General features: G+C 44.7%; 1 protein-coding gene across 6 annotated transcripts in view; it reads left to right on the forward strand.

The window, feature by feature from the left end:
• smarcd3b (SWI/SNF related BAF chromatin remodeling complex subunit D3b) overlaps window positions 1–27,557 on the forward strand; it is a 38,131-nt gene that overhangs the window by 2,653 nt on the left and 7,921 nt on the right. The window contains exons 1-6 of one of the 6 annotated variants that reach the window (XM_069159634.1): window positions 8,236–8,593; window positions 17,724–17,938; window positions 22,353–22,442; window positions 24,986–25,028; window positions 27,026–27,148; window positions 27,307–27,432. In XM_069159634.1, coding sequence (XP_069015735.1) covers window positions 8,516–8,593; window positions 17,724–17,938; window positions 22,353–22,442; window positions 24,986–25,028; window positions 27,026–27,148; window positions 27,307–27,432 — 675 coding nt within the window. In that variant the 5' untranslated portion in view covers window positions 8,236–8,515. Of the gene's footprint in view, window positions 1–8,235; window positions 8,594–17,723; window positions 17,939–22,352; window positions 22,443–24,985; window positions 25,029–27,025; window positions 27,149–27,306; window positions 27,433–27,557 lie in introns of those variants that run through there. The other 5 variants (XM_069159630.1, XM_069159629.1, XM_069159631.1 and 2 more) reach the window with 5 other exon arrangements.

A 27,557-nucleotide genomic window follows, 5' to 3' on the forward strand; every position in this document is an offset into this window, starting at 1 on the left:
CGAGTGCACATTTTTACCCCCCCTGCAGAGTTTCTCATAAGTTTTTCTAACTTATTTTTCACACTGTTTTGTCAACCACCGGCGAGATTAATCAGAGAGACTGGAAGCTGCTTTGTTTCCCAAATAGTAGGTCGCCCAATTAATTGTTTCCCCCGGCTTTGTGTTTTGTGTTGTTTGCTTGGATAAATGGACAATGGAGCACTTCCTTTTTTTGACTGGTGAGGAATGTGCTGGTTCAATGGCTGTTTGTTACCGTGGAAACAAACGACCTCCAGAGGAAAACTTGGACAAATTATATTGATTTTATTGAATAATAGAGCTGAAGTAGTTATTCAGTCATTTTGATTGTTCACTTGGGACGATGTTTTTGACAATCAAGTAATCATATCAATCACTTTTCAAGCAAAAATGCCAAAGATGTCCAGAGTGCGGCTTCTGAAATGTGGAAATTTGATGCTTTTCTTTGTTTCTATGCGATTTAAATTGAATATCTTTGATTTTGCTGGAAGCAATCGAGAGATATGATCTCTGCTGCTGGGAAATTTCGTTGGCTTTTTTACCGTTTTCTGACGAGAAAATAATCCACAGGTGAATCACGAATAAAATAACATCACTTGCACCAATTTTATGAAGGTTTACTGTCGAGCTTTACCATTACTACCATAGTACTGCACTGTAGCATTGCGGTGTTGCACTGCCACAGCGCTGACGATGAATTGTATGCAATTTCCAAACTATAAATACCATTTTCTCACAGCCTTGCAAACCTCCACTGTGTCATTTTCACCGTAGGATTATAGATTTTTATGGTTTTAAGTAGAGAGCTTTGTAACCTAATTTCACGTGGCGCCCTCCCTGCCAACCACCGGAGTATTACACTGTTTTTTTTAATCACTGTTGTCTTACCTAGAGCCATAGCTGGCTGGTTGTTGTTTGTTTCAGTTGCATATTACTTTTTTTTTGGTATATTACTTCCATTTATAACGCAGATAATGAGATTGTGCACTCGACTCGGGGAAAAACTGTCTGGGTCCTAATGGCGCTGCAGTTCACCGAGCGGCTGGTTGACCCATTTAGATGTTAACGCTCAATACTGCACCGTGCTCTGTTGTAGAGTTTGGTGCAGTTGTATGTTGAAAACTAGCTGCAGTGTGTGTGTGCATGTCGATGGTAGAGCTGCTACTCACCCGTGCAAATAAATGCAGCTGCCTTTTTTCGTTGCTTAAAACCTTTTAAATATTTATATAACAGGTGCACAAAGAAAACGACTTTGCTAATGAATGGAAAACTGCATTATAGATATGCTCGTGCAAACTATGTTTTTATGGCTGCAGCTCACAGCTGTTTTTATAATCACCTAATCCGCTGATTATTTTCTCATTTTGATTGGTCTGTTTTTGTCTGTCGAATATCAGAAGACAGTCTGAATGTCCATCGGCTTATCTCAATATCCTTATAATCAATGTTTTGTCTTAAGGCCTGAAGATATCCAGTTTACTATCCTATAATTGGAGCTGTAAATGATGGGAAAACTGGAGCTTTGTAATATTTGGCATTTTTACAAGAAAAAAAATGACTGAATGAGCAAATAATAAATTAATGCTCTATTGGATGGATGGATGGATTGAGGCATGAATGGATTTATGGACGGATGGGTGGATAAATGGATGGACGGACAAACGGATGGATGAAAAAACCTGTCTGATGACTTTAAAGGCAGTTGAAAAAGCAGCTGTGGTTTAGCTCGGTGACAGCGATATCTGAAAAGACACTTTTTACATTGGCCTGTGACATAACAGTGCGAGGCGGGATCAGCTGTTGTTCAAGTTGCTCAGACCAGATGGACTTTGATGGCACCGAAAAACTGCTGCAGTGGTGAAAGAACGTTTAACAGAGAGGAACACACCTTCTTTCATAAACCATGAATCATCACCTTCAGTCTCATCCACAAAACCTTTCGTCTTCTGGGAAACCGTGAATCCTGCCTTGTTTCTGTAACTCATGGTACCTGAGGGTAACTGTGTTAGCTGCTGCTGCTGCTGCTGCACATCCGCACTGTAGTTATTGTTTAAGCGTCGGTTTCATCCGAGAGCGCAGTACATTAGCTGTATCTCGTGTTATCGTCATTACATTGGAGCCGCAGGGCATTGATTTTTTTTTTTCTAAAAATAAAATATCTGTCAATCTTTTAAACACCCAGAAGGTCACCGACCACGAGGTATTTCCAGAATCCTCCTCTGACCGTCTGGATGGAAGAAATGGATTATAGCTCAATAAATGAAGGCTTTTATCCCATTTCTAAGGTTAACTCCTCCATTATAACACTTTTTTTTTTTTTTTTTTTTTTTTTACAGCACCTGAGCCACTATAGCTTCACTATAAGATTTGTTTTGCCAAAATTTTGTGATTATTAGTATTTTTATGGCATATTTTAAGTAAATATTGTCACGATAATAGCCTAAAATTACATATGTAAATGCATAGGTTTTAATCAAATAACTGCCCACGACCCCCACCTGTACCTCACATCATTTGAGCCCTCCAGAAATCAAGTTGAATGTTTTTCTCCAAATCCAAACAAAGGTGGCAGCCGAATTTGAAGCCAAATTCTTGCACAATTTACACAAAGTGAATCTCTTACGCGAGTATTTATTGGTGTTACCTTTCAAATATTTCACATTTTTTTACCACGGCGGCTTGTGTTTTACAAAATAAATCAATATCATATGGCATTTCGTGCAACCCGTTTTAGGAAATGAGTCTTTGAGCATTTTGTAAATACCTTCAGAACAGCAGTAAGCGTTCAACAGATTTATTGGGTATCAATTTTAAGGAAAATTGGCTCTGACTCGCATGTAATAGTAATAGGTACAAACTGAGGAGATACCGCCATTTATGTACTTGTAGTTTAACTTGTGGGTCACTGTTCTGACACGAAAGCTCATCCAGGCCCTTCACTCCCGTTTCCAATTACTCGTCCAGACGTGGCAGCTCTCCGTTCGCCTCTCCTCTCCGCGTCGGATTGTATTCTCTTATACGCCGAGTCGCCTCGTTACGGCCCCGCCACATCCCGATCTTGCCCTCGTTCTGTCGGCTCCGTCTCCCGTCCCGCACGGGGCAGAGCGGCGCTGAAAGACCGGGCCTGATGCTCGGCTTGGATGGAGAGTAGGAAAGAAGAGGGAGGGCGGGGTGGGAGGTGAGGTGAGGTGAGGGCAGGCCGTGTGCAACCGGCGAGAGTTCGCAGTGCAGGAATTATTCAGACTGCCCTGCCAGTTTTACTTTTCATCCTGTGGAATTTTATATGGGAGCTGGTAGGGTGTATTCATGGCGAGGGACGGATTTTTTCACTGTATATTTGTGTCGGCGCTGAACCTGGTGACCTCGGCGCTGACTAACACAGCGAGCCGAAGCCTTTTCTCTCTCTATAGCTCGGATTTCTTTTTAGTTTTACAGTTTAAGCTCAGAAATAGTTCCCCTCTCACTTCACCAGCTGCTGCTCCAGTTTTGAAGTCGCTGAAGTCGGCTTCGCGCCCCCCCCCCCCTCTCATTGGCTGCTAGCTTTGAATGCACTGCAGATTATCCCGTTGTCGTGGCTACAGCAAACAGGAAATGCCCTGGAGCAGGTAATGCTTCAGGCTTGTCTCAGTGTGTTTTTTTTTTTTTATTTTATTTTTTATTGTTTTTTTGGTCGCTTGCAGGGAAACTTGGCTCATTAGTGTTGCGCCGTGTTTCCATCTGCTGCTACAACGCCTCGTCTTTTTCAGAGCGACGGGAGCTGAACCATAAACGCCGCCCGGATAAAGATGCTTTGTCCCAAACCGCCCCTGAAATCCAAGGTCGACCTCACACTCCTTATCTGCAGCTCCTTAGGTGAGGTGCTTTAACATGCCTTCACAACAAAAATATCCACGGGAACACTGCTGCTTTGTGCAAAGCTCTTTTTCTTTTTTTGTCTTTTTTTTTTTTTTACCTATTTCCTCCCGGTATATTGTACCAAATCACTTTGATCACACAATATCAGCAGATGCCCCATTATTTTCAACCGTCACGGGAGGCTTTCCTCTCTTTCTCCGCGGGTTCCTCTTCATTACATATGCCGATCTGCAAGGAATCGGAGCCGAAACGTACGTCTCCTCTCCCTAATCCACCCCAGTGAAGGTGCAGGTCTGCGTGCTTTCTGTACAGTCCCTTTGATGGCGGCTGACGGCTATTGAGCAGCTTTCCGAGAGCTCTAAGCAGCCTGAGCTGGGTTTTGTCTGCGGCTCTTAAACTGAAGAAAGAGAGGAGAGGGGCCCAGTGGTGGGAGAGAATTCAGACTTTTCTTCATGCCCTCAGCACAGTCCACATTCCCCCTAGTGCGCCCCATCTGTCTGTGACAATAATGTTGAAGAGGGCAGGTTCGTGGCTTCTGGTATGTGAACGTTGCCACTGGGAACTGTACGTCATACGTCAGCGCCGATATAAAAATCTCAGAGTCTTTTTTAATTCCCCGTTTCTCTCTTTGTAATCGTGAAATGATTGTACACTTCGAGGCCAAAACCGTCGCGCTACAGTTTTCTTCCTCTTTTCATACTTTCTGAATGCAGCGCGTCATCGGCTGAACAGAGCAAAGAAATCGTCTAGATTTACCTTCACCAAGCCGAAAAGTGAAAGACAGATTTGACGAAGTCATTTATTTTTTTTGTGTGTTCTACTACTGTGGGATCTTTGATTGAGTTCGGTTTATCTGTCTTGTAGTGTAATTTGATTATAAACACCAGCGGTTACCAACCTTTTTGTCTTGAGAGCCTTAAAGGCCCCTGAAAACCTCTTTTCTCAGTCACTTACCCACCATGAGTGATGCTGTCCTACATGAACACAAAGCCCTAATTTTGAAAAGTTGTGGTTACTTTACTTGGGAGATTCCTGTATATATTTATTTATCTATCCCTTTTCCTCACTGTTTAAAAAGTTGGATTAATCGCTTTTTAGAGCCTAAATCAGATCAAGCCACACCCACACAAGCCTGATGAAGCAGATTATCTCAGGTTGTAACCTTATAACTCTTAATAAATAATATTAGGGAAGTTATTTCTCAGAATTTTGCTCCTTAAGTATTGAGTGTTATAGAGAAATACTTGCGGCAAATTCTTCCAATGTGGCCCGATCATGTGTGGACGCAGTCATATCTTTAACCAATAAGTGATTTTTCCTTTACAATACAGGTGATAAGATTAGGCAATGAATTCATTAGTTGATTAATTATTTATTTAAATATCTTCATTGGCATAAATCACAAACATTACCTGTTTCCAGATTCTAATCTGTCAGTATGTTTTGCTTCTCTAATATAGCTGTAAACTAATTATTTTTGGGTTTGTGGCACGATTTTTCGACATTTTATAGACAAAACCTTTAATCAATTCATCAAGAACATAATAGGAAGGTTAAAAAGTGAGGTGAATAGCTGTTAATTGTAGTCCTAGGCCAGTTTTATAGAGGTGTAAACAGGTGACCACATACCATTTTCTTTCCTCAGATTTTTCTTGGGATTTCTAACAGGCGTCCTTTGTTGAGAACTTTCTGTAAAATGATAGTGCAGCTGGTTTTGCAGGGAAGAAAACAGACCAGACAGTTTGCAGACTGTTGTACTGTATGTCGGATGAACTCTTTGTCTCCCTCATGTGGCCGGATAAGGAAGTAAAGAGAGAGGGGGGAAAAAACAACTAAAAACATGCTTTGAAAACAAAATCAGTCATTTGGAACTTGGCTCTAAGAAAAATGACTCTGCTATTAAATATTTACAGATTATTTTCCCTGCGCTTCATGCGCTTTGGTTGCCATTCTTGAGTATTTAACCTCTTTACAAGCAGACCCTGAATGTGGATCCCTCTTTCCCTTCAGTCAACAGCTCCCCTGTCTGCTTGTTCTGCTCCCCCTGTTGGTCATTAATAATACTGCTGCAGCTCCCTTACCCCCTGTTAGCCCCCCTCTACCCCCATGTCTGCTACACACTGGGACATTACCATTTGGTGAGACTGCCTGGCTTTTGGTGAGGGAGATGATGGGGGTCTGGCAGGGGGTACTCCTGCGCTCAAGGCTCCCTTTCTGCATCGCCCGAGCTGCTGGATCTCTTTGTTATCGCTGAACGCCCACGTGTCGTTGCTGGAGAAACGGGATATTGGCAGAACCTCCGGATCTGCATGGATAAGCTCGGCGGGTTGAGCTTTTGACCTTGCGGGAAAATTGAGACGCACACCTCGTGTGCCTTTTTATGATGAATAAATCCAAAGCCTACGCCATCTGTTATATAATACAAGGTTAATCTAACATCAAGCGAGACTAATTTTATGGTGTTTTACGACGGCAGAGAGAACACAGATGGATCGAGGCGGCAGTTAAAAAAAGAAAATCGTGCAGCGATGCTTCGGGCTCCTTGAAATCTCCCAGACTGATTTATTAGCAGCAGCAGTACTCTCATCCAGACAGCAGGCGTCGCCACCGAGCTGTCGGCGGTACAAGGAGGGCGAGCCTATCAATAACTCCATTCCTGTCATCAGAGATGTGAAGGAAGTTCGAGGGACACATGTTTTGATTTTTTTTTTTGTGTGTTGCTGCTCCTTTCCTAGCTTCTCCCTCGGTAACTTTGCTTCATGTGCAGCCGGTAACACAGAGGCAGTAAACGGTCGTGTTAAACGACCAAGACGTGACGCATCCTCCAGAAGGTCACGACCTCTGGGCTAGAGGTCACAGACCCACTAACCAGCTGTCCACACAATAATGGCCCGAGTTTCCCTCCCAGCGTCACGCAGAGACGCCTCGGCAGAACATGAGGTTGATTTAAAGGACAGATTTTTCTGCTAAATGACTGTTTTCGGTCTCCGAGGATCATTTTCTCACTTTGACAACCAGGCCCGGCAATTTTTCACACCAGCAGTGGAAGACGAAACAAGGACAAGTGACAATTTGCCGTCATGTGTCACAAAAGCCAAGCCCCTCTTTTTGAATCTGCCCCGCTTCACCTCCTTTGTCATTCAAATAACCTCATGAATATTTCACTCCTGTCATCTGACGGCTGGAAGAAGGGAGGGCGAGGACGAAGTGCTCGGAGCCCGAGGAAGACTCGAAAGAGTAGTAATCTTCAGCGTGTTGTGGTTTTAGTCAGAGTGATGACCGGCTGGGCGACGGGCGAGCGGAGTGTGAGACGGAAGAAATCACAGCACACACAAACAGAAACACTGTAATGTTTCTGTTGTCTTTTTCTTTAGTCCATCTGTCCTTGAATGGACGTTATGTGTTTATTTATTTTTTTCACCATTTTGTTCATTTATTTATTTATTTTTTTAGAGAGGTTTCATTTTTTTCTGGATTCAGTAGGAGAAAGCTGGAGAAAAGCAGCAGAACCGACTGACACGCGTCAAGCGACACAGTCACCTTGCTGTGCCGGCCCGGCCTGTTTGTTTGCCTTTGCAGCCAGCAGCCTGAATGTAGCCTCTGGGCCGGCTACTGGGTGAAAGGTAAAAGCTAATGAGGCAAGTGGAGGAAGCCCCTTGTAACCTACAAATGCACCCTGACTGGGGGGTTGGGGAGGAGGTGGGGGGTGGCTCAGAAACAGAGGAAATGAAGGGTGCTCTTGACGTGGCCTTTTTCCTCCTGTGAAGTGGCTGAAGTGGAGAAAATGCTTTTGTACTCTCAAGGCAAAACAAATATTATTTATTCCCCGTGCTTTGAGTGGCCCCCCGCTTTCAATTGAGAAAAAAATAGCATCCACGCTCCTCCTTGTTCATCATCGCTGGCGTCACAGACTCCCATCATATATGGCATCTTCTCTGTGTACACGTGTGTTAATGATATGCAAGCGTGGCCCCTTTAAGAGCCCAATGCCCTTTTTTGAGAATGAGCCCGGAGTCACTCCATGTGTGTGTGTGTGTGCGACCGTGGCCTCTGGGGTTGGTCACCGTGTGGGGGGGGGGGGGTTGGGGATGAGGGGAGGGTTGAAGCTGCAGCAGAGGAATGGCTAACTGATTGTAACCTGCCCAGCCCCCGTTCAGACCAAACGGCAAGCCTCGCCGGGCCGCGCCGCATGCTCTTATCTACCAATGGAATGCAACAGCTGCGCGGGGGAGCGGCAGGGTAGGCTGGCTGAAACCCCCCTGCCAGACCCCCGCCCCCCACCACCACCTCCACCACCACCACCACCACCACCACCCACCGCCGCCCCGCCACCTCCGAGCGACGTGCCGGGCTCCTGAAAGGCAGCTCAACTCCAAAAAAAAAAAAAAAAAAAGTGAGCTAGACACAGCGAGAGACTCGGCGGGGCTGCTGCACATTCAAAATAGAGGGAGAGGGAGGGAAGAGAGGGAGAGAGTGAGAGAGAGAGAGGAAGGAGAGTCAGGGACAGGCAGTGCTGAAGAGGAGAGCACAAAGAGAAGGAAAGTGGAGCAGGGGAGGGGAACAGGAGGCTGGGTGAAGGGAGAGGGAAAGACAAAAGAAGGAGAGGGGAGACGTAGCAGGGTGAACGGAGGGGACTGAGCAAATGGCTACGGAGGAGACGGCGGGGGGAGCCAGGAAAGCCACCAAGAGCAAACTGTTTGAGTTCCTGGTCCATGGAGTGGTGAGTGGCGCTGTCCGTCATTCCCGTGAAGGGAGCTGGGCTCTCTGGCATGCATCTTGTTTTGTGTGTGTGTGTGTGTGTGTGTGTGTGTGTGTGTGTGTGTGTGTGTGTGTGTGTGAGTCGGCACAGCAGCAGCAGCAGCAGCAGCGGCGGAGGCAGCGGTCGGTCTGTGTGTGAGAGATAGCTGGGTAAAGCTGGCCATGTGAAGGTTATTTCCAGCCCCCTGGATCTCAGCCTGTTAGGAGATGGCTTGAGAGAACAAGAAGTGGAGCAGCGTGGATGGATGGGGCTGAGAGGGGAGAAGGATGGGGAGCAGAGGATTTCTAACACACACACACACACACACACACACACAGACACACACACACACACACACACACACACACACACACAAAAAGGATAATTGTAGAAATAGCAGCAGCAGCAGCAGCAGCATAAAAAAAAAAAAAAAGAAAAGCAGGCAGCTCCCCCTTTGGCTAACAGAGGAGCACATTGAGCATGCTTCCCTGGGAGTCACAGACAAGAGGGGGGAAATGACGAGTCCACTCAAAACAACACAGTCGGAGCAGCCTTTCCAGGCGGCGCGTCGTTGGTTGGTGGAAGGATTTGAACCTGTAAGGTCATGAGACGAACGGAAGTAGTGTCGTGGATGGAGCCGAGGCGGGCGGCCGGTCCTGGAAGTCACGCAGAACAATCGGCCCATTCATGTGAAGCCGGCGTGAAATGTCAAGTCAAGTGTTGCTTGTGGTTAGAGGTTAGGCAACTGTTACCGTGAGCCTCACGTTAATAACAGCACATGGAGGACCGTAGTAGCGGTTTGTTTTGGTAATGAGCTGAATGAACTTGGTCAGTGTCACTTTGCCGTCGGAGGCGTGTAAAAGAACCGGTTGATCTGCGGGATTGTTTCTCAACCTTTTCTCTGCTCGTGACCCTTTCGAAGCAAAGCCATGTGCTCGTGACCCCCCCCCCCCCCCCCTCTCCCCTTCCTCCCTCTCGTCCCATCTTCGTCAGATCAATAAAAGAGTGGATTTCCCCTCAGAGTTAAATTTTTAGGGCTGCAGCTGACGATTGTTTTCATAATCTGCCAGTTATTTGTCCTTTTATTAACCTTTTTGTCATTGCAACGTCGAAGAAATTTCTGCCAATCACAACTTCCCAAAACCGGAGGCAAAACCTTTAAATGTCTTGTTTTGTTTGACAAAAAAAAAAAAGAAAAGAAAAAAGGACTGTTTACAATCGTATACGACGAAGTAAAGCAGCAAATCTTCTTAATCTGGACTCTCCAGCACCAACTACGTTGCGATCGTAATTATTTTAATCGTGTGGTTCGTGTCTCTGACAACAGCTGGATTAAACGAACGGAAACGTAAAATTCCCATCAATATTCCTACGTCATTTTAGTCACCGTTTGAAGTTTAACGGGCGCTCTGTCCATGACATCATCTCACTCCCTTCTTCTTCTGTGGTGTAATGGTATTTGAGTGGAGAATTGGCGCCACAGACTTGTTTTACCTTCACTTCTAATATACAGCCGACGACGTTTCAATAAGAATCTGTAGATGTAAACTTTACGGTTTTAGTTGCAAAGCCAAACACCGCAGCTAATAAATGGCCGTTTCTTCTTCATAAGGTGCGTTATTAAACTACGATTAGGCTTGTACTATCATAGCTGCATAAAATGAACAGAAAAAGATAATTAAGTCATGAGTTACAAATAATCAACTAAAATGTCATGTTTGTTGCAATTAGACAATAATCTTTGTTTTTTGTTTTTGTTTTGTTTTTGCTCGTAAAATGAGTGAAACAATCATTCATTTGTCGTTTTTTCGTCATTGTTTTCAGTGTTTCTTCTACGTAAATCGCCAGTAGAGCTACGAAAGGAAATAAGGTGAAAGAAAAGTGGGGGACAAAACGCAACAAAACGTTTGTTCGGTGGCCTTTTGTAATAATCCGATGGGATAAAATCACGTGATCTGACAGAAGAAATGCCAAAAATTACTGGAAAATATGGACGAAAAAGTGTCTCCTGCTTTCTTAATCATCCGGCGACCGCTTGGATTCATCTCACGACCCCATTTGGGGTCCCAACCCAGAGGTTGGAAAGTAGATGTAATCCTGGAGCTACGTTGTGGTTTCAACTTCCTAAATAAATTGAACTGAATTTCACGTTTGTCACGACCTTGAAATTGGGAATCACATCATGTACTGAGAAGGGGGGGGGGGGGGGACTTTTATGATAGTTATGTGGTTTATATTTTCACAGTTACATTTTTCTTTTTTTTTTTTTTTTTTTTACGCAGTTGTTTTTTTGGGCATTTTTGCCTTCGTTCCAGATTCTGAAGTTTAGACCGACAGGAATTGTGGGGAAAGAAAACAGAGCAACGACATGTGGTAAAGTTTCAGCCGGGCTGGAATCGAACCAGGGACTCACTGCTGACGGCATCTGTGCCTGTTCGGTTTGTGCCTGACCCGCCTCGCTACCGGGTCACAACACCGCCCGGTGCCCTCGGACCAGAACTGATGGAGAGACGGAGCGCAGCGCAGCGCGACTCCAATCTGTAACGTTGTCGTCTGCGGTCGGTGCTCAGGTGCTTCACTCAGTAATTTGGCCCGAAGAGATTAAAGTACGCACTATTTCACAAAAACGGCACAAAGTTCAGAGAAAAGTCCCGAAAGGAATTCATATTTTGTGTAGTAGAGTTTTGTTTTTATTGTTTTCGACCCGCAAAAACAAATCAACTCGCTATAATCTTTTGACATCAAGGACTAAATGAGCTCAAATGATTAATAGAAGCAGGGAAATGGTTTTGAGTCATGTTTCTCAGTAAAAAAAAAAAGGAAAAGAAGGTAAATCTGCGCTGCTTTTGGCTTCTTAGTGTCGAGTGTTTGTTCTGCTTTTCACTGATTTGGTTTAGTGTTTTTTTGGGCTGGTGCAGTTGTAGGCTGATTTTCCAAACAATTGGAGACAGCAATCGACAAGAGAACTAATTCCCGTCATGAATACTTGCGTCATTCTGGAGACATCGTGGGTTTCTACCTGGTGCTGAACTAAATTTCCCTCTTTGCGCTAATCCTGAAACTTGGCGTCTCTTCCTGAACCTCAAGTACGCCGAGAAGGTCAAAGACGCGAGGTAGTGTCGAGTCTTTTTTATTTATTTATTTATTTTTTTTTATTTTTTAATGTCTTAAATTGGCAAACTTGTTCGACGGAGTTCTGGTTCGAGACTTAACTCCATTTTAATCAGCGCTGATGTCGGGGCGCCGTGACACCGACCAGATTTATACACTTGAAACAAGATGAGGTATTGTCTCTTTGACAGGAGCGGTCGGTACGGGGGCTCCGCTGCTGAAGACAGACTTTAGGAAACAATGGAGCAGGTGATTGATGAGCCAGATGAGTGTGTCCTCTCAACAGACCAATTAACCTTGATGAGGCTCTGGCTGCTCCAAACCAAATATTTCCCTCTGCTTATCCCCCCCCCCCCCCCCGTTCACCCTCTCCCCCCCCCACACACACTCTCCCCCCTCCTCTCTCTCTCTCTCTCTCTCTCTCTCTCTGCCACATTTTTGAGATGGAAAACTCTTGTTGGAATAGTTGCGGCAGGTTCCTCGCTGTGTATCCTGCAGAATGGAGAAATATTTATACGATGGGATGTGGGGATGCTTTGGTGCAGCTTGTTAGCTCGTGGGCAAGCGATGACGTTTTTTTTTTTTTTTTTCCTTCTTCTTCTTCTTCATAATGCAAAGCACTCTTTAGATGCGCAAAAAAAAAACAAAAAAAAAACACGCACATTTACATAACGTAAAACGTATGTAAATACGGCGTACGCAGCCGTAGCTGCGCTTCCTGAAGGTCACCGTGCTGCAGCCGCCCAGCGGCGTTCGGCCAAAGCTCCGGTCCGCGGACCGATGAGTGGGCGCAGGTCTCTAACTCTTTCTCTCTCTCATTATCTGCCTCACCTCCCCATGCTGGGTTTGCTTCTCTTGACTTCGTGTGTGTGTGTGTGTGTGTGTGTGGAGGTCAGCGAGTGCCGCGGCGAAGGGAAAAGCCTTCCAGCGTTCTGCGTGGGAAACCCCGATAAGCCGAAACACAATATGACACACTGTTAGCTTGGTCGCCTGTAAAAATTCTGAGTGTGTGTGAGGAAGATGTAAACTTCACCTCTTTTTAATTTTTTTTTTTATCACCGCTGGATTGACTTCATTACTTCCTTAAAAGGTCACTTCGCTGAAGTCACACGCACAAAAAAAAAAAAATGTCCGATCTCACTCACCTCTTGGGGCACGCGGCCCTGCGGATGAAAAAAAAAAAAGAAAGTAGATTTAAAAAGAAAATCGAGATTCAGCAGCCACTTGACTTTCCAAACACAACGTCCCGGTTACTCTGGTTAATCCACAGACCTTACAATGATCGGCTTTCATTGAAATTACTTTCTACCAAAGAAATAGCCGCCATGAAAACTGTCCACGGTGTGTTAAAGGACGTCGTTTTTGAGATGTTTCTGTTGAACTTTTTTTGTTGTTGTAATTTTCAATGTTGAGAGCGCTTGAAGAGTTCCCGGAACTGCCCGAAAATGCATCCTGTCATTTTGACCAACTGATCCTTTACTGTAAATTAAGTCAGATTTAGCACCCTGTTCGATACCCGGGATTAAAGTCAATAAAGAAAACCTGTAGGTGGATCAAATAAGCGGACGGGCACGTCTGTTCCTACTAATCCAGTTAATTAAAAGCATCGTCACATGGAAGTATAATAATGTTTTATAGACCGTAAAACTGCCCTGAAGATGGATTTGCATCATTTCCCACGATGGCTCAACACAACCAGAGATATTAAAGGAACAATATCGTTAAACAAATTTACGTGACGTCCTTAAATGTCTCCTTTTAACGGTAAAAAAAAACAAAGTCAAACAAAGTTTACATCAGCCGATCGACGGCCTCGCCCTTCCTTCTACCTCATTCGTGTGCTGCGTCGGACTACAGCTGCAATGATTGCTTATTTAGCCGATTAGTCATCCGGCAGATCAAATTAAATACTCATTTGGGTAATTGTTTTTAAAGCAAAAAATGTCAAATAATTGGTGCGTTAGCTTCTCAAATGTGTGGAGCTTCTCCGAATACGTTTTGGTTTTGAAGACGTCGCCTTGGTCTGAAGACATTTTTCACTTTTTAATGTCATTTTGTAAGACAAAATTGTGAATGGGTCAATTAAAATCATGGAAATAATGGTTAGTTGCTGCTCTGCTTTGGATGAAATGGACCTGCCTCATGAATAAATGTAAAAATGAAGAAAAAAAAAAAGAATGGAAATGAAAAATATAAATGAAGCTGAAAACCTGAGGAGGGCTGATGTTTTTGCTTGAAAAAGAACAGAAACGATCATTTCATCTCTGTTTTTAATCAGCAAGTGTTTCACACGTTACAGGCAAAATAATCAAATTAAAGTTCAGTGCAATAAACAGTTTTCTTTTTAATCAAAAATCTTCGTTCATTAGTTTCCGCTGAAAGTCATCAAACACTTAATTGAATCGCTGTTAATATTAATCTTCCTAATTACAAGCAAAGATTAAAATCTGGAAGCAATATTCAAACTAAATGATCAATTACGAGAGTATTGCTCTATAATTGTGTCTCGAATGAGCTTTAATCACGAGTTACATTCTTCACTGTCACACTCAAAGCAAAATATATAGCAGCAAAATAATAATAATAATAATAAAAAAAAAAGGCAAGTATTGATTTAGTCGCCGCCGAATATCTTATGAAAGAAGTCATATCTTCAGCTTTTTAATAGATTTCAGGGCTCCTCTTGCAGCCTTTGGGGGGCCATCCATGTAACAACCCACAGATTCATATGTTTAGAGGAGTGTGGGTTAAGTTTGGCCTCTTCAAATCCCTCCAGCCGTCCCGGAGATGCCAACACACTTCTCAGATATCCATCCACATGGCAGATTCGATTGCTTGGCTGGCTGGCAGAGCTCCGGGCAGAGAGCTGGAGTCAGTTCAGCAGGTCAGATTAGAGAGTACCGCTCATTGTGTGTGTGTGTGTGTGTGCGTGTGTGTGTGTGTGTGCGTGCGTGCGTATTTACATTATCCAGCTCTGTTTTTTTCTGGATCTGTTATCTGGGAGGCTCAAATGTCTCCAGACGGACGCTGGTAGCAGCGGCAGTAGTGTCTGTCTGTCTGTCCGTCTGTCTGGGTGGGTGCCGCTGCTGAAAGTCCGGTCTGAAGCCGGTTTTTAGGGTCTTACTGTCCAGCTTAGGTGGGAAGTGGAGAATAAAGTAGGTCTCTTAAGGCTCCACAAGTTGACAACATTCGAGCGGGGGTGCGGGGGGAGAGGGGGGGGGGACCATATGTTGTTTTATCCTCTCCTGTTCGGAGACCCTTCTCAGTTTGCCACCGACACCCCCCCCCCCACCCCCCCCTCCCCCCACCCCCCATCCCCCCCGGCCACCAAACTCCCCGGCAGAGTGACAGCAGCGTCTGCTCGGTCCCCATCTCAGAGGGCGCATAGCACGACGGTCTTTATCCGGTTCTGTGTCATTAAATCTCCCTTCGAAACGCATTGCATTCGCGTTGATATCTAGTTGTTGTTTTTTTCCTCATTCTCCCTCCTGTTTATTAACTCGCTCCCTGTTTGTTTTCCGTGTGTTTGTGGACGGTCTAAAGATCACTTCGTATGGACGCGCGTAAAGCAGTCGACATTCAGAGGTGACAAATGGTGGCAAAACGGGAGCTTACGTGAGGTTATGAAACCTCTGATCCGAATCCTTCAGCTGTCCTCCTTCTCCAACATTTACCTTTTCTGATACCGAGTGGGGCAGTTGTTCCTCCAGCGAGACCTTTTCCTTTTTTTTGATGGTTAAAACCAGCAGACAACAATTTCTTCATCTGCAGTTTGAAGAGAGGGATTTTTTTAATTTTATATATATATATATATTTTGGAAGAAACTCTTTACTTTGTTCCAAAATGTCCCATCATGCACCCAAAATAAAATGAGGCTCACGTGTAACACCGTGCAGTGTTTCTATACTCTTTTGAGCAATAAAAAAAAAAAAAAGGTTTGTGGTGAACTCATGAATAAATATGATGCATTCAAACCACTCAACAGTAATTTTCCCTCCTGGGTTAGTTTGGTTATAATTAAATTAAATGTAAATTATTACACGTCAAAAGTGTTGTTAAAAAAAAAGAAGAAAAGCTTCATGTTTATGCGTATCATTTATTAAGGGAGGGGGTGGGGGGTGTCGTGTCAAATTATTACAAATAATTTGAATTTTTCTTCTCGCGCGATGTGTAAAATGTGAGTTATTACAAACTGTCATTTTAAGTCAAAAATAATGTAGATGAAAACCGGGAGCGTCACAACAGCCCCGACAAAAAGCATCAGCGTCCACCGCGACTTTCTGCAAACGATCCCACAATGCAATGCGTCACAGTTTACTTTATTGTGCGACTCAACATGCAGTCAGCGGTGACGCGATATGAAGCTAGAAATCTGAAATACTGCCCGCTCGCTGTTTACGAGAGTATCGAGGCGACCAGTGAACGAGGGGGGGGGGGCGGCCTCGCACGCGGTCGACTTTTTTTTCCCCTTCCATTGTGTAAATCTTGTCGACGCCACGGTGGATAAATTACACGCTGAATGAAAATGCCGAACATAAAAAGCCGTGTCAATACAACTAATAAGATTTTTGACAAACTGGATACCATATTAATACCGTGCATGTACGTCTTCATGAAGATATTTTCAAATTAAAAATTCTCAATATTGAATTATCACGTCGGAGCGTCTAAGGTTAGATTCAGCACTAGTCGTGTGTATTACGGAATAAATTAATCAAATTATCACAAATACTTGCCCCACTGAAGCCTTTGTGCGTAATGTATTCGTAGTTATAATGATAAATAGTTTGAACACACGACTTTCGCTCATAATTTGACTTTTCAGGGCCAGAATACTTCCTCTGTTCCTTCTTCTTCTGCGATGAAGTCATTTGACTTTAATTAGAGGATCGGTTATCCTCAGAGACGGTAGGACGTCCGCGCTGTGGATGGAGTCAGACGGGACTCTTTTCTTTTCACGCGAGCCCCTGCCTGGTTTCAGACAATAAAACTGAGGCTGGAGGCAGCTGTTGCCGTGGGAGTGACAAGCACAGGTGAGAGTCCCCCAGTTGTTCTGAGGCGTCAGGACGGTAGAGCGGGACTCCAGGCTCTGACACTGTCTGCATTGTTTAGGAGGCGCGCGTGTGTGTGTGTGTGTGTGTGTGTGTGTGTGTGTGTGTGTGTGTGTGTGTGTGCGTGTGTGAGTGAAAAATCCCCATGGAGCCTATTTTCTGTCTGCCAAACCTAATTTCCAATTAGAAAAGACAAAAGAAGAAGAAGAAAGAAAAAAAAACAAAAACAAGACTTTTGTCTGTTTGTTCTCTGCAGTTTCTCTCGTTTCTGGCATTTTTATTTTTTTTTTGTGTGGAAATTTCAGTTAAAACAAGACCAAATAAAGCAAATCACCGCTACCAGTATGAGATGATCTTTTTTAAGATAAATGTGTTCAGCTGTGTCTGAAACCGCTGGGAGATTTACTCCAATGACACTTCAAGGCCTCAAAAGTCGCCCTGAATGACATGCGGCACATTTCACGTCACTGTCTAACGAACACAGATCCCACACTGGACGGCGTTCCCTTTAAAGCTTCACAGGACGTGTTTGATCTTCGTGTTTGTGGCCCGGCATGGCAACAAAACTGAAATTGTGTAAGCTGACGTCACCTAAATTGCGCAACGCTGCTGTTGTTTGATTGTCGAAAGGTTGTGGAGGAGAAGAGAAAGGCACGGCGTGTAACACAGTTTGTATGTTGATGGGTCGTCTGGATTCAGAGGCTGACGTGAAGCTCTTTGTTAGAGCTGCGATTCGTGACTCGAGATAGGCGTGTTCACCAAAAAAAAACAACAACTCCACCTTCAATCCACCGAGGAAAAAGTAGATCTAACGTTTTCTTTGATAGTATTTTTAGAAACTCTTGATTTTGAAATGAATCAGATAACGCGCCACTGAATATCTTCTCCACCCGTGACCCCCCCCCCCCCCCCCCCCCCCCCCTCTCTTTTTCCGTCTTTTCCTTCCCAGCGCCCCGGCATGCCGTCTGGAGCGAGGATGCCCCACCAGGGAGCTCCCATGGGCCCCCCCGGCCCGCCGTACGGCGGGAGCCCGGCGGTGCGGCCCGGCCTGCCCGCCCCGGTGATGGAGCCCAGCCGTAAGAGGCCCGCCCCCTCCCAGCAGGTCCAGCAGCAGCAGCAGCAGCAACAGCAGCAGCAGCAGGCCGTCCAGAACCGCTCCAGGAAGTGAGTCCCCGAATCCATTCGGCCTCCGGCTGCGACCTGAACGCTGCACGGCTTGTAGCCCTTCGTGTGTCCGCTTCTGTGTGACCGATGAGCTCGACGGCTGCGGTTTTCACGTTCAGTTTAATCTGGATGAACTGAACATCTGGATTTGTTCAAATAGGCATCGCCGTGGAAACAAATCCAGTAAAAAGCGCTCAATCCCAAAAAAAAAAAAAAAAAAAAAAGTTTTTAGATTTACTGAATACGGTTATTTCCATCACAATCGGGGTTGTTGAATAAATTAATAATATCATTAAGACAGAAATAACTGACATGTGTGCAACCAACATGATCTGTCAGAATTGGATTTAATCAATAATCTTGCAAATTAAACTGACCAACTATAATTCAATAAAATGCTTTCTTTTTTGATTTTACTTAACTGTCCTGATTAATCCCAACATAAACATATTTTATTCTGCTGAATTAACTCCCTTGTGTAAATGTGACTGATTGAACTCCATAAAATGTAGTTTGCCCAACTAAACTTGGTAGTTTCAACTAAACTTATTTAAATAACCAATGGATTTTGCTTCACTTAACTGGTTTTCATTGTTGTAATGGTAGAACTTTTAAGTGGACTCACTTAAACATCATCACGTCACTTATTTATTTATTTATTCTGTGAAAAAAAGTTCATTTATTAAACCAATCGCACACAACACCAAATCCGTTTCTACTGAGATGAACTCAGTCTGACCCGAAGCCGGGGATCAAAAGCTGTTTCCGTAGAGCATCTCCGCTAGTGTGGCGAAAAATGCAAAATATCTGCTGGTTCCAACTTCTCAAGTTTTAGTATTTAGGACTGTAAGTTGATAAAAAAAAAAAAAAAGGTGATGGGATGATCACTTTTCCTTTCAGTAAATTAAACAATCATGAATTTATTGAAATCCCCCCCCAAAAAAAAATCAAAAAGTACAGACATGCTTTCACAGCTTTTACTTCAGTTTTTGTTTCCACTCTTCAGGCTTGCACATTTCCTCGCTCCCACCTTTCTGCATCTTCTGCCTTGCTCACCGCGTCGTACTTCCACTCTTTACCCTCCCGCTCGCTGCCGTGCCTGAATGTTCGCTCTCTGTTTGCCCTTTGTTGTCTCATTTTTACCATCACACACATCCGCGGCGTCCACGCGGCCGTCTGCAGACGTGCAGACTCTCGTCTCGTCTCGGCTTCGGCTTTTTGTTACACTATCTGTTGTCAGGTGTTCGACTACCGTGTACAAAACCCTCAATGCGCGCACACACTCAAACACACACACACACACACACACAGTAGCTGGATGTCTATGAGGAGACGAGTGTGTGGCAGGTATGGTCATTAGAAAGGCGATCAATATGCGCACTCCGTGGACCTCTCTGTTTCGCTATCTGCAGCGCGATTGATCCACTTACAATTAAGCAGGCTTGTCGAACAGGTCAGGGGAAATGTTGTCCTGCGTCGGGGCGTCAACCCTCCCCCCGCCCCCTTCCCCACCCATCCCGAGAGGCACCGGCCCGGCCCGGCTGCGGAGGCTCTGATCGATGGTCCAGGGTGACCCGCCCCAGGTGTCGTCGTCGTCTCTCCTCACTCTCTCCGCTGTTGCTTGGCGGGAGCGCGCGTCCTCTGGCAAACAGGTTGACGCTCCGGCTCGCTCCGGCTCGTCCCGTCCAGCTCGGACGCCTCGCTGCTGCCAGCTGAGGGCGGCCCACCTGTGTTTTGCAGTGTCATTGAGACCTTATGGTCGCGGCTACACTCGCTCCGCAGCGCTCGCGCTGTCCTACGCAACGCCGCCGCTGCTAAAAATAGGATTTTCATTGCGGTTTGCTTTGCATTAAGTGGTGGAAATACTCAACCTTGCGTCCTAGAGGGTGCTCATTTATTCCACCACCCCCCGCCCTCCTCCGGCCCCCCACCTGATTTGTTTGGTGGAGAACATACTTGCTGCCTGCACTGTGTTGGGAAGCACAACGGGCGATAGACGCCACTGACCAACGTTTACATCCAGAGGTCATTTGGAAAGTACATTAATTAACAACGTTTTCTCATTACGTCAACGCTCTGAGCCTCCAGCAGTTTCTGTGGATTGTTTTTTTTTGTTTTTTTTTATGCTTCTGTCTCATTTTTGCTCGCTGTAGGCTCATTTCTTCACTGCACCAGCGTGTCCTACTCCTTTATGGAAAGTCATTGCAAGAAGGAGGGGGAACTTAAATATGTCTTTATAACACAGTTATGATATTGTAAATCCTAAAAGAAGAAAAAAAACAACCTTAAGTAGGATTTCTTCCATAATTTATCTCACAAAATGTAAAAATATATATATTTATACGTGCAGCATTTTTCTAAGGGCCCACAAGTGTTACCAATATTGGGGGGGGGGGGGGGGGGGGTTGGGCTTTACATGCTACGCCTATTGAACTATTTAAATTTTTTACAACCTTTACAAACTTCTGGTCTTCATCCTCTCGGTCTGCAGTTCAATCAAAAATTGCCGAAATATTTGTCACGTCACTTTTGATCTTCATAGTTGCGCTGAGGAGCACAGAAATATTGTTCTTTTACAGAAGCTGCGAGCGGCGCAAAATCTTTATTTCTGGCAAAGTTTTATGAGATGTAGAAAAATCGTTATTTCTATGAAATATCTCTATTTTAAGCTGCGATTTGGTTGTTTGTTTGTTTTTCCCCGGAGGAAGTTTTGGTTCTCAAAATGAATTCAAAGAAATGATGACAATGCACCGATAAATGATGTAATTTTGGTGATATTTTTTAAGAAAACTTTCCTTTCAAACCCACCTACAGTCTGTCGGGTTCGAAAGGTTAATAGAAAATGTCAAATGCATGTATTTATTTCCAAACATATTTCCTGCTAGAGATTAGTAGTATATAAATGTCAACTGCTTGAATTTATCTGATGTGTGCTTTGAAAACGTTTCTTAAAAATGAAAAACAAATCGACCAATTTGCAGAGCTGATGAAATGTGGAAATATCTAAAGAGCTCTCCTTGTTGCCTCAATAGCTTTTCTCATGATTATATTTTTATCCAACCCAGACATTTGATTCGTTTTTATGACAAGCAATTAGTGACACATTTCATGCTGTGACGTGCTGCAGTCTCACAAAGGTTGAAGTTGAAACGTTTCTTCAGTTAAATTTGAAATCGATTGATTACATCAACACATCTGGGAGTTTCCTAGCAACGAACACTCCGTCTATTGTAACCGAATGTAATTTAGGCAGGTTGGTCTAACAGTGTGTAGTCAGACAACGAAATCGATTGGTCGCCATGGCGTTGAGCATTGCCTGAGAAATGGCAGCCTGTCTCATCAGTGGGCATCACACCAAGAACATGAGGATGAAGACGAGTTACTTCTTCCCGAATGACAAATTTCAAAGTGTGGCAGCTGAAAACATGAACCTTTAACCTCTGGCATTCACATTAAAAGCTGATGCGCTAACTTTTTTTTTTTTCTTTTTTTTTTCCTGGATGTTTTGCTTTAAGAAAACGAATGTCATCCACATTCTTCAATATTTTGTTTGGGATTTTTCAATTTGGTCTTTTATTTCCCTTGAGTACCACATTACCTATGAACCTTGGTTTTTCCTATTACTTCTGGTCTTTGTCCTTGAAGTAAAACCTAAAGACTTTGCTCACCGCTCATAACACATAGTTACCTTGGACACTTCAGGTTGCTTAGGAACATCGCGAGGTTCAAACGGCTTTCTCGGTGCTCGGCCACGGCGCTGACCGCAGCCGAATTTGCCGAGCGAGATCTAGTTTTTTTTGTTTCTTGGCAGTTTTGGAAAAGCCCAGGGAGGGTTGTGATTTTGTTTGTTAGTATGCACGGTGTCTTCATCTGCACCAAATGCTCATCACCGCATCAAACCAACATCCGTGTTTGCAACGCAGAGCCGCCCCGGGCTGCACCGAAGAGGTGAGCGCGCACTCTGCCTGTCTCCTCCCTTTCCCCCCTGTGATCCTTCGAGTTCACAGCGTGTCCATTATCAGTGTATTGTCTGCCTCTGTGTGTGAAGCATGATTGTTTTGGTTCACCGAGAAGCTTTATTGAACGAGTGTGTCCCTCAGACGAGCGGGACGCCCCCCGGCTCCTCCTCCTCCTCGGTGCTCCCCCTCCTCCTCGGTGCGTGCATGGACACAGTGACATCCCAGTGCCTGCCCTTGTCTGAGTTTTTCAGAGTTTGCACCTACTAACAGACCCTTGAACTTAACACACATCCAACACACACAGACATACAAACAGCCAGCACCACCAGGTGTTCCCCCCCTCCTCCCCCTCCCCACCCCACCCCCCCACCCTCTGACATCCTACTTGCTGCCGCTGAGTGTGTGTCTCGCCACAACTCTAATCGGACAACCTTCGAATCCTCACCAATTCTTAGGAAGCCGGTCGGATTCCCCGGAGCCAATGAGATGCCGGCGAGGCAGATGGACATGAGAGAGCCCCAATCAGATCCCACGCTCGGATCAAAGTAGGAGTTTATTCTGCTGCATGTCCGTTTTTATTTGGTTTGATGACTCTGGCCTATTAAGCCCTTCACTTGAGACCTAGCACTCCCTGAATGAGTTATTTTTGCCAAAACATACGTACAGGCCCAGAGGTTCGACCCCTGAGATGTAGATGGTGCATGCTTTGGGCTGGAGCATGGCATGATGGGAACAGTTATGAGCAAAAAAAAAAAAAAAAAATAGAGTAGAAATCTAACCTTAAAACCATTTTAAGATAGTGTAAAATGGCGGATTGTTTGTGTTTTCCTTTTCAATGCACTCCCGGATCCTTCAATTCTCCTTGCAGCAGGCTTGTTTTAGTATTTGGCATGCTGATGTGACATACTGCTTCACAGACCGTTGCAGTGATCTGTGACAGAAAATTTCTCTACACTGCAAAAACCTCCTCCACAAAAAGGCTACATTTTCAGTAACGTAAGAAATGTGCTACCATCACATAAGGTTGGGCGAATATATGATGAGCCAGTAGTTGTATCTATCTATACCTGTAGAAGCATGTACTTTTGATTTTTCAGGCATTTAATTAATTAGGTTTGACCAAAAACAAACATTTCCATTTAGATATTTGACTGTGTCTTTCTAAAATGTAAATTTAATACCAACATATATGTAAAATGACCTATATCAAAAGATTTTATCCATGTTGCCCACCCCGACTATTTAACAGAAGGTCATGGAAAGCAAAAATAATTCCATCATTAATCAGATATTAGGCTTCATAAAGCTGCATTTTTGGGGAGCGTATCTGTTTGATTGACAGGCATGTGGTGCAGTCAGGTTTCCTCTGTAAGGGGGGGGGGCGTAATGTACTCGGTTTCCCAATCAGATCAAGTCAGATCCTCCACTAGCTCCTCCCCATCTCATCCAAATATGGTCACTTATGGCTCCAAAATAGAAATAATGCTGAACTTGAGGTTGTCAGTTTACCAACCAATGGGCGACGCTGATCGTCTACGTGAATGCGTTGTCGAAAAGGAAGTCTATCTTCATCCTCAGATGAGAAGATCAAAACCACGAAACTAAATATTAAGCTGCAGCCAGGAGATGGAGAGGGATCTTTAGAGATTTTCAAAGTCATTACAAATGCAGTTTGACACCAAACCAGGTGTGCAAAAAAGAGCGAGTGCAAATTGGAATAAAAACATGTACAGGACAGCTGACGTTACAGAAATACAGGGTGTTATAAACACACACAGTGCAAAAACAAAGTGTAAAATGACAGGTTCTGGTGCTGAAGTTGCTCCCGGCAACGAAAACAGATTGAAACTCCTGGTTTACTACAATGTCATTTCTCCATATCAGGTTTTGTACAAATTTAACAACCAAGATGTAACAAATTAATTAGTGAGAGAGAGGCAGAGAGCCAGGAGAGCTGTCTTCTTGGATTTTCGATCTTCATGCCAAGCAAAGCTCCATGTCCTCCATGTCCTGGCTGTCTACAGACATGAGAGATTCAGTATCCATCTTCTCATCTAACTCTTAGCAACAACAAAAAAAACAAGAGAAAATCAGGCTACCTTCCAAAATGCTGAACTATTTATTTCAATATTTATCTATTTAAATCAGTTAAAAAGTCTTTTTGGATTTTCAAAATAAAGGCGCTTGAAATTTTAAATCAGCTCTTTTTATTCGTTTTTATATGTAAAGCAGGACTGCAGCTAATCTTTGTACCTTTCTGAGCCCTCGCCCGAAGGACGTAACACTAACGAGAGAAAAATAAGTTTAAACCATCCTGAGATTTGTTATTGACCTTTTTTTTTTTCTTTTATTATTGTCTTTTTGCAGTGTAGTCCCTTTTAGTTGTTTTCAGGCTGTGTCCTTCTGCAGCCACCGACAACTCGCTTGAATTAAATTGAGAATGGTCGCTCCGCAGATGAAATATTCAAGGATAATTTGACTAGAGGAGGAAGCTGAAGTGTCGGTTCTGTAAATCGCCTGGTAAGAAAGTTCTGACGGAGGCGCCGACTTGACACGGATTGACTTATTGTTCTTGGTAAGTAAAAGACAAAGAACACGGTAAACGCGTGTCGTTCTCACACTGCAGGAAATGCCGAGGATTCGCGAATCAAATGAATTATACACGCGCACGCTTTTCTCCTCGCGGAAAATCTCGAAAGACTCTGAATTCCTAAAAGCTCTCGAACACCCATCCTGTCGCCATCCGAGTCCCGCAGCGACGGTCCCGGTGATTCTGCGGTGTGTGTGTGTGTGTGTGTGTGCAGTGAATACATGTCAGGCTAGAGATGTGATGTGACACTTTTTTGGCTGTTCGAGGATCTCACTCTTCCAGGTGGACCGCTGCATTTCAGAGAACACACAAACACGAGATGCACGCACGCACACACACACACACACACACGCGCGCAGGCGCACACACAGCTGGGACGCTGGGGTGCTGGATATGGCCCAGCATTTTAGCAGATGGCCTGGGTGCTACGCTATCAGTCACCATAGTAACATGCTCTCTTTTTCCTCTTTCTCTCTGTCTTTCTCTCCCTCTCTCTAGTGCTAAGAGAAGGAAAATGGCAGACAAGATTCTTCCGCAAAGGGTGAGGCTGCATATTTTTTTACCTTTGTTGCTCTGTTTTTTGTCTGTGTGTGTGTGTTTTTATCTTTTGTGTGCAGAGCAGAAAAATCCTGGTCCGTTTACTGACGTCTGGGGTTCTTGGATAGGCGCCGAGGGTCCAGATGATTATTTGTTATTTGGATGAGAGGGTTCAGAAGGTTTTAGGGCATTGTTTTGTGTGTGTGTGTGTGTGTGTGGGGGGGGGGGGGGGGGTCATTCTGTTATTTAAGTGGTAGCTCATTGATTTCAATTGGAATAGTCAGCGTGATGTAGAAGACGCCACCACAAGTCGAGCCGAAAGAGGCAGCGGGGTCTTCCTGTTGCCACAGGTGAGTGCGTGCCGGCCGAGGTTGTGCTTTTCATCCCTGTGGTCTCGGCTTTCGGCCCCCCCGTGCCACGCCATCACCTCACCCGGACCCGGGGGCGGGGGGCAGCGCGGCGCACAGAGAGGCTTTCACGCTGAAACCGTGGAGGTCCGGAGACCGCGAGCGTCTGGGCTCAGGTCTTATCCCCTCCGTTAACATAACCCAGACAGGGAGATAGCGGCGGGCTCGGCCGGGGCGCCGCTCCACCGTAATGAGTCAGTGACAGGGAATGTCTGCCACACTCCCCTCCGTCTGCTCGGCACCTCGGCCCGGTGAAAGGAGGCGAGGTGGAGATAGAGAAGGAATGAGAGGGAACAATGAAGGCAGCCTTTTAGAAAGGAACATGAAAGAGGAGGTAGGGATGGAGGGAGGAATGGAGGGAGGGAGGGAGGGAAGATTGGAGGGAGGGAGGGAGGGTGAGGAGGTGTGTGTGTGTGTGTGTGTGTGTGTGTGTGTGTAGTTTGGTGAGCAGCAGCCCTTGATGCTCCGAGGACTTTCATCGGTATGGTAATGTCTTGAGTCCCGGCTGGTCGGCTGCACAGCCTGCATCTCATTTCGATCCCCCCGGCGTCCCGAGGATGGTGTGGACCTGCGCATTAATGACGGCCGGGGCAGCAGGGGTGGAGTACATTTACACAAGTACTGTACTCGAGTACAATTTGAGCCAGCTGTACTCTGCTGGAGTATTTGATCATGATGCAACTTCACACTTGTACTCCACTACATTCAGAGGAAACTTCTTTTTTTGCACACAAAACATGTGAAGTCCCTACAAAATGTGATGCTTCGTCACAGATGAAACGAAATAACTGTGTACTGTACATAAGTAGAGCTGGAATTATTTCTTAGAATTTAAGTTGGTTTTTTTTTACGCGAAACAGCCCTTTGAGTCACGATTACAGCTTCTCAAATATGACGATTTCCTGTCTTTCTTTTCAAAATATTTGACAAATTTTAATTCATCGTTAATATTTCTGAGGTTTGAACTGTTGGGGTTTGTCACTATTTTCTTCTTTTTACAAATTAAATAATCAACCTGTCAATCAAGAAAATTATTAGCACTTGTTTGAAAATAGTTTAGAAAAATTGCTTTTTTTACCGTTGGTTTCTTTTGATTTATTTTTTAACATTTCTTCTTTCTTTTGTGAAACACTTTATTTTGCTCCTTGAACAGCGCAATATTAAATAAACCTGAGTCAACCGAGTTCTTCATGTTCTCTTTACCAGCTTATTGTTATCTTCTGTGACTTTTATCCCAAACTAGCCACGTCTAACACTATATTATGTTAGCAGTTAGCTACATTAGCTTTTTTTTCTCCAAATAAATCCCCCCCCCCCCAAAAAAAAAAAAAAAAGAAATCATTCTCACAGACAGAGTAGAATAACATGCTCCCTCGAACCTTGCGGCTACCGAAAGAAGAAATTACAGGAAACTGGATATAAGGGGCTAAAATGTCCTTGAAACAACTCCTACATGCACCGGCACCTGCGGGACAGCTTATCTCCTTAAGCTCTTTAGTGATATTTAGTTACGTGAAAATAATCTTGACTTCTTAATTCAGGAGGTGAATCTGATCTCACGATTTTAATGAGAGGCCGTCCTCCCTCTGAGCAGATCCGGGAGCTGGTCCCGGAGTCTCAGGCCTACATGGACCTGCTGGCGTTCGAGCGCAAACTGGACCAGACCATCATGCGCAAACGCGTGGACATCCAGGAGGCGCTGAAGAGACCGATGAAGGTAAGGAAAGGAAATCGGGATTCGGGAGGGGCGCCGTGCGTCCCCGCTGATCTCCGCGGAGCTTCGTCTTCACCTCGTCGGCTCGATGGGCGTGCGACCTGCCACGTTTTTGACGAACGTTGCTTTAAATTGTGCTGTTTGTCGTGCCCTCGTGTCAGCAGCAAAAGCGTAAACTGAGGCTTTACATCTCCAACACCTTCAACCCGGCCAGACCCGACGCCGACGACTCCGACGGCAGCATTGCATCGTGGGAGCTGCGAGTTGAGGGGAAGCTGCTGGATGATGTGAGTTGTGTTATTTATTATACTATAATAACACTGTGTGTTACGAAGTCAGAGGGAGGGGGTGGGGGGGGGGTGGGATAAAACGACCGTTTCGAGATGTTGTAGATGCAAAATGAAAAGCAGGA

The sequence above is a fragment of the Embiotoca jacksoni genome, unplaced genomic scaffold, assembly GCF_022577435.1.
Source record: "Embiotoca jacksoni isolate LCO1_2020_lvr unplaced genomic scaffold, fEmbJac1.0.p SCAF_25, whole genome shotgun sequence".
NCBI classification, from domain to species: Eukaryota; Metazoa; Chordata; class Actinopteri; family Embiotocidae; genus Embiotoca; species Embiotoca jacksoni.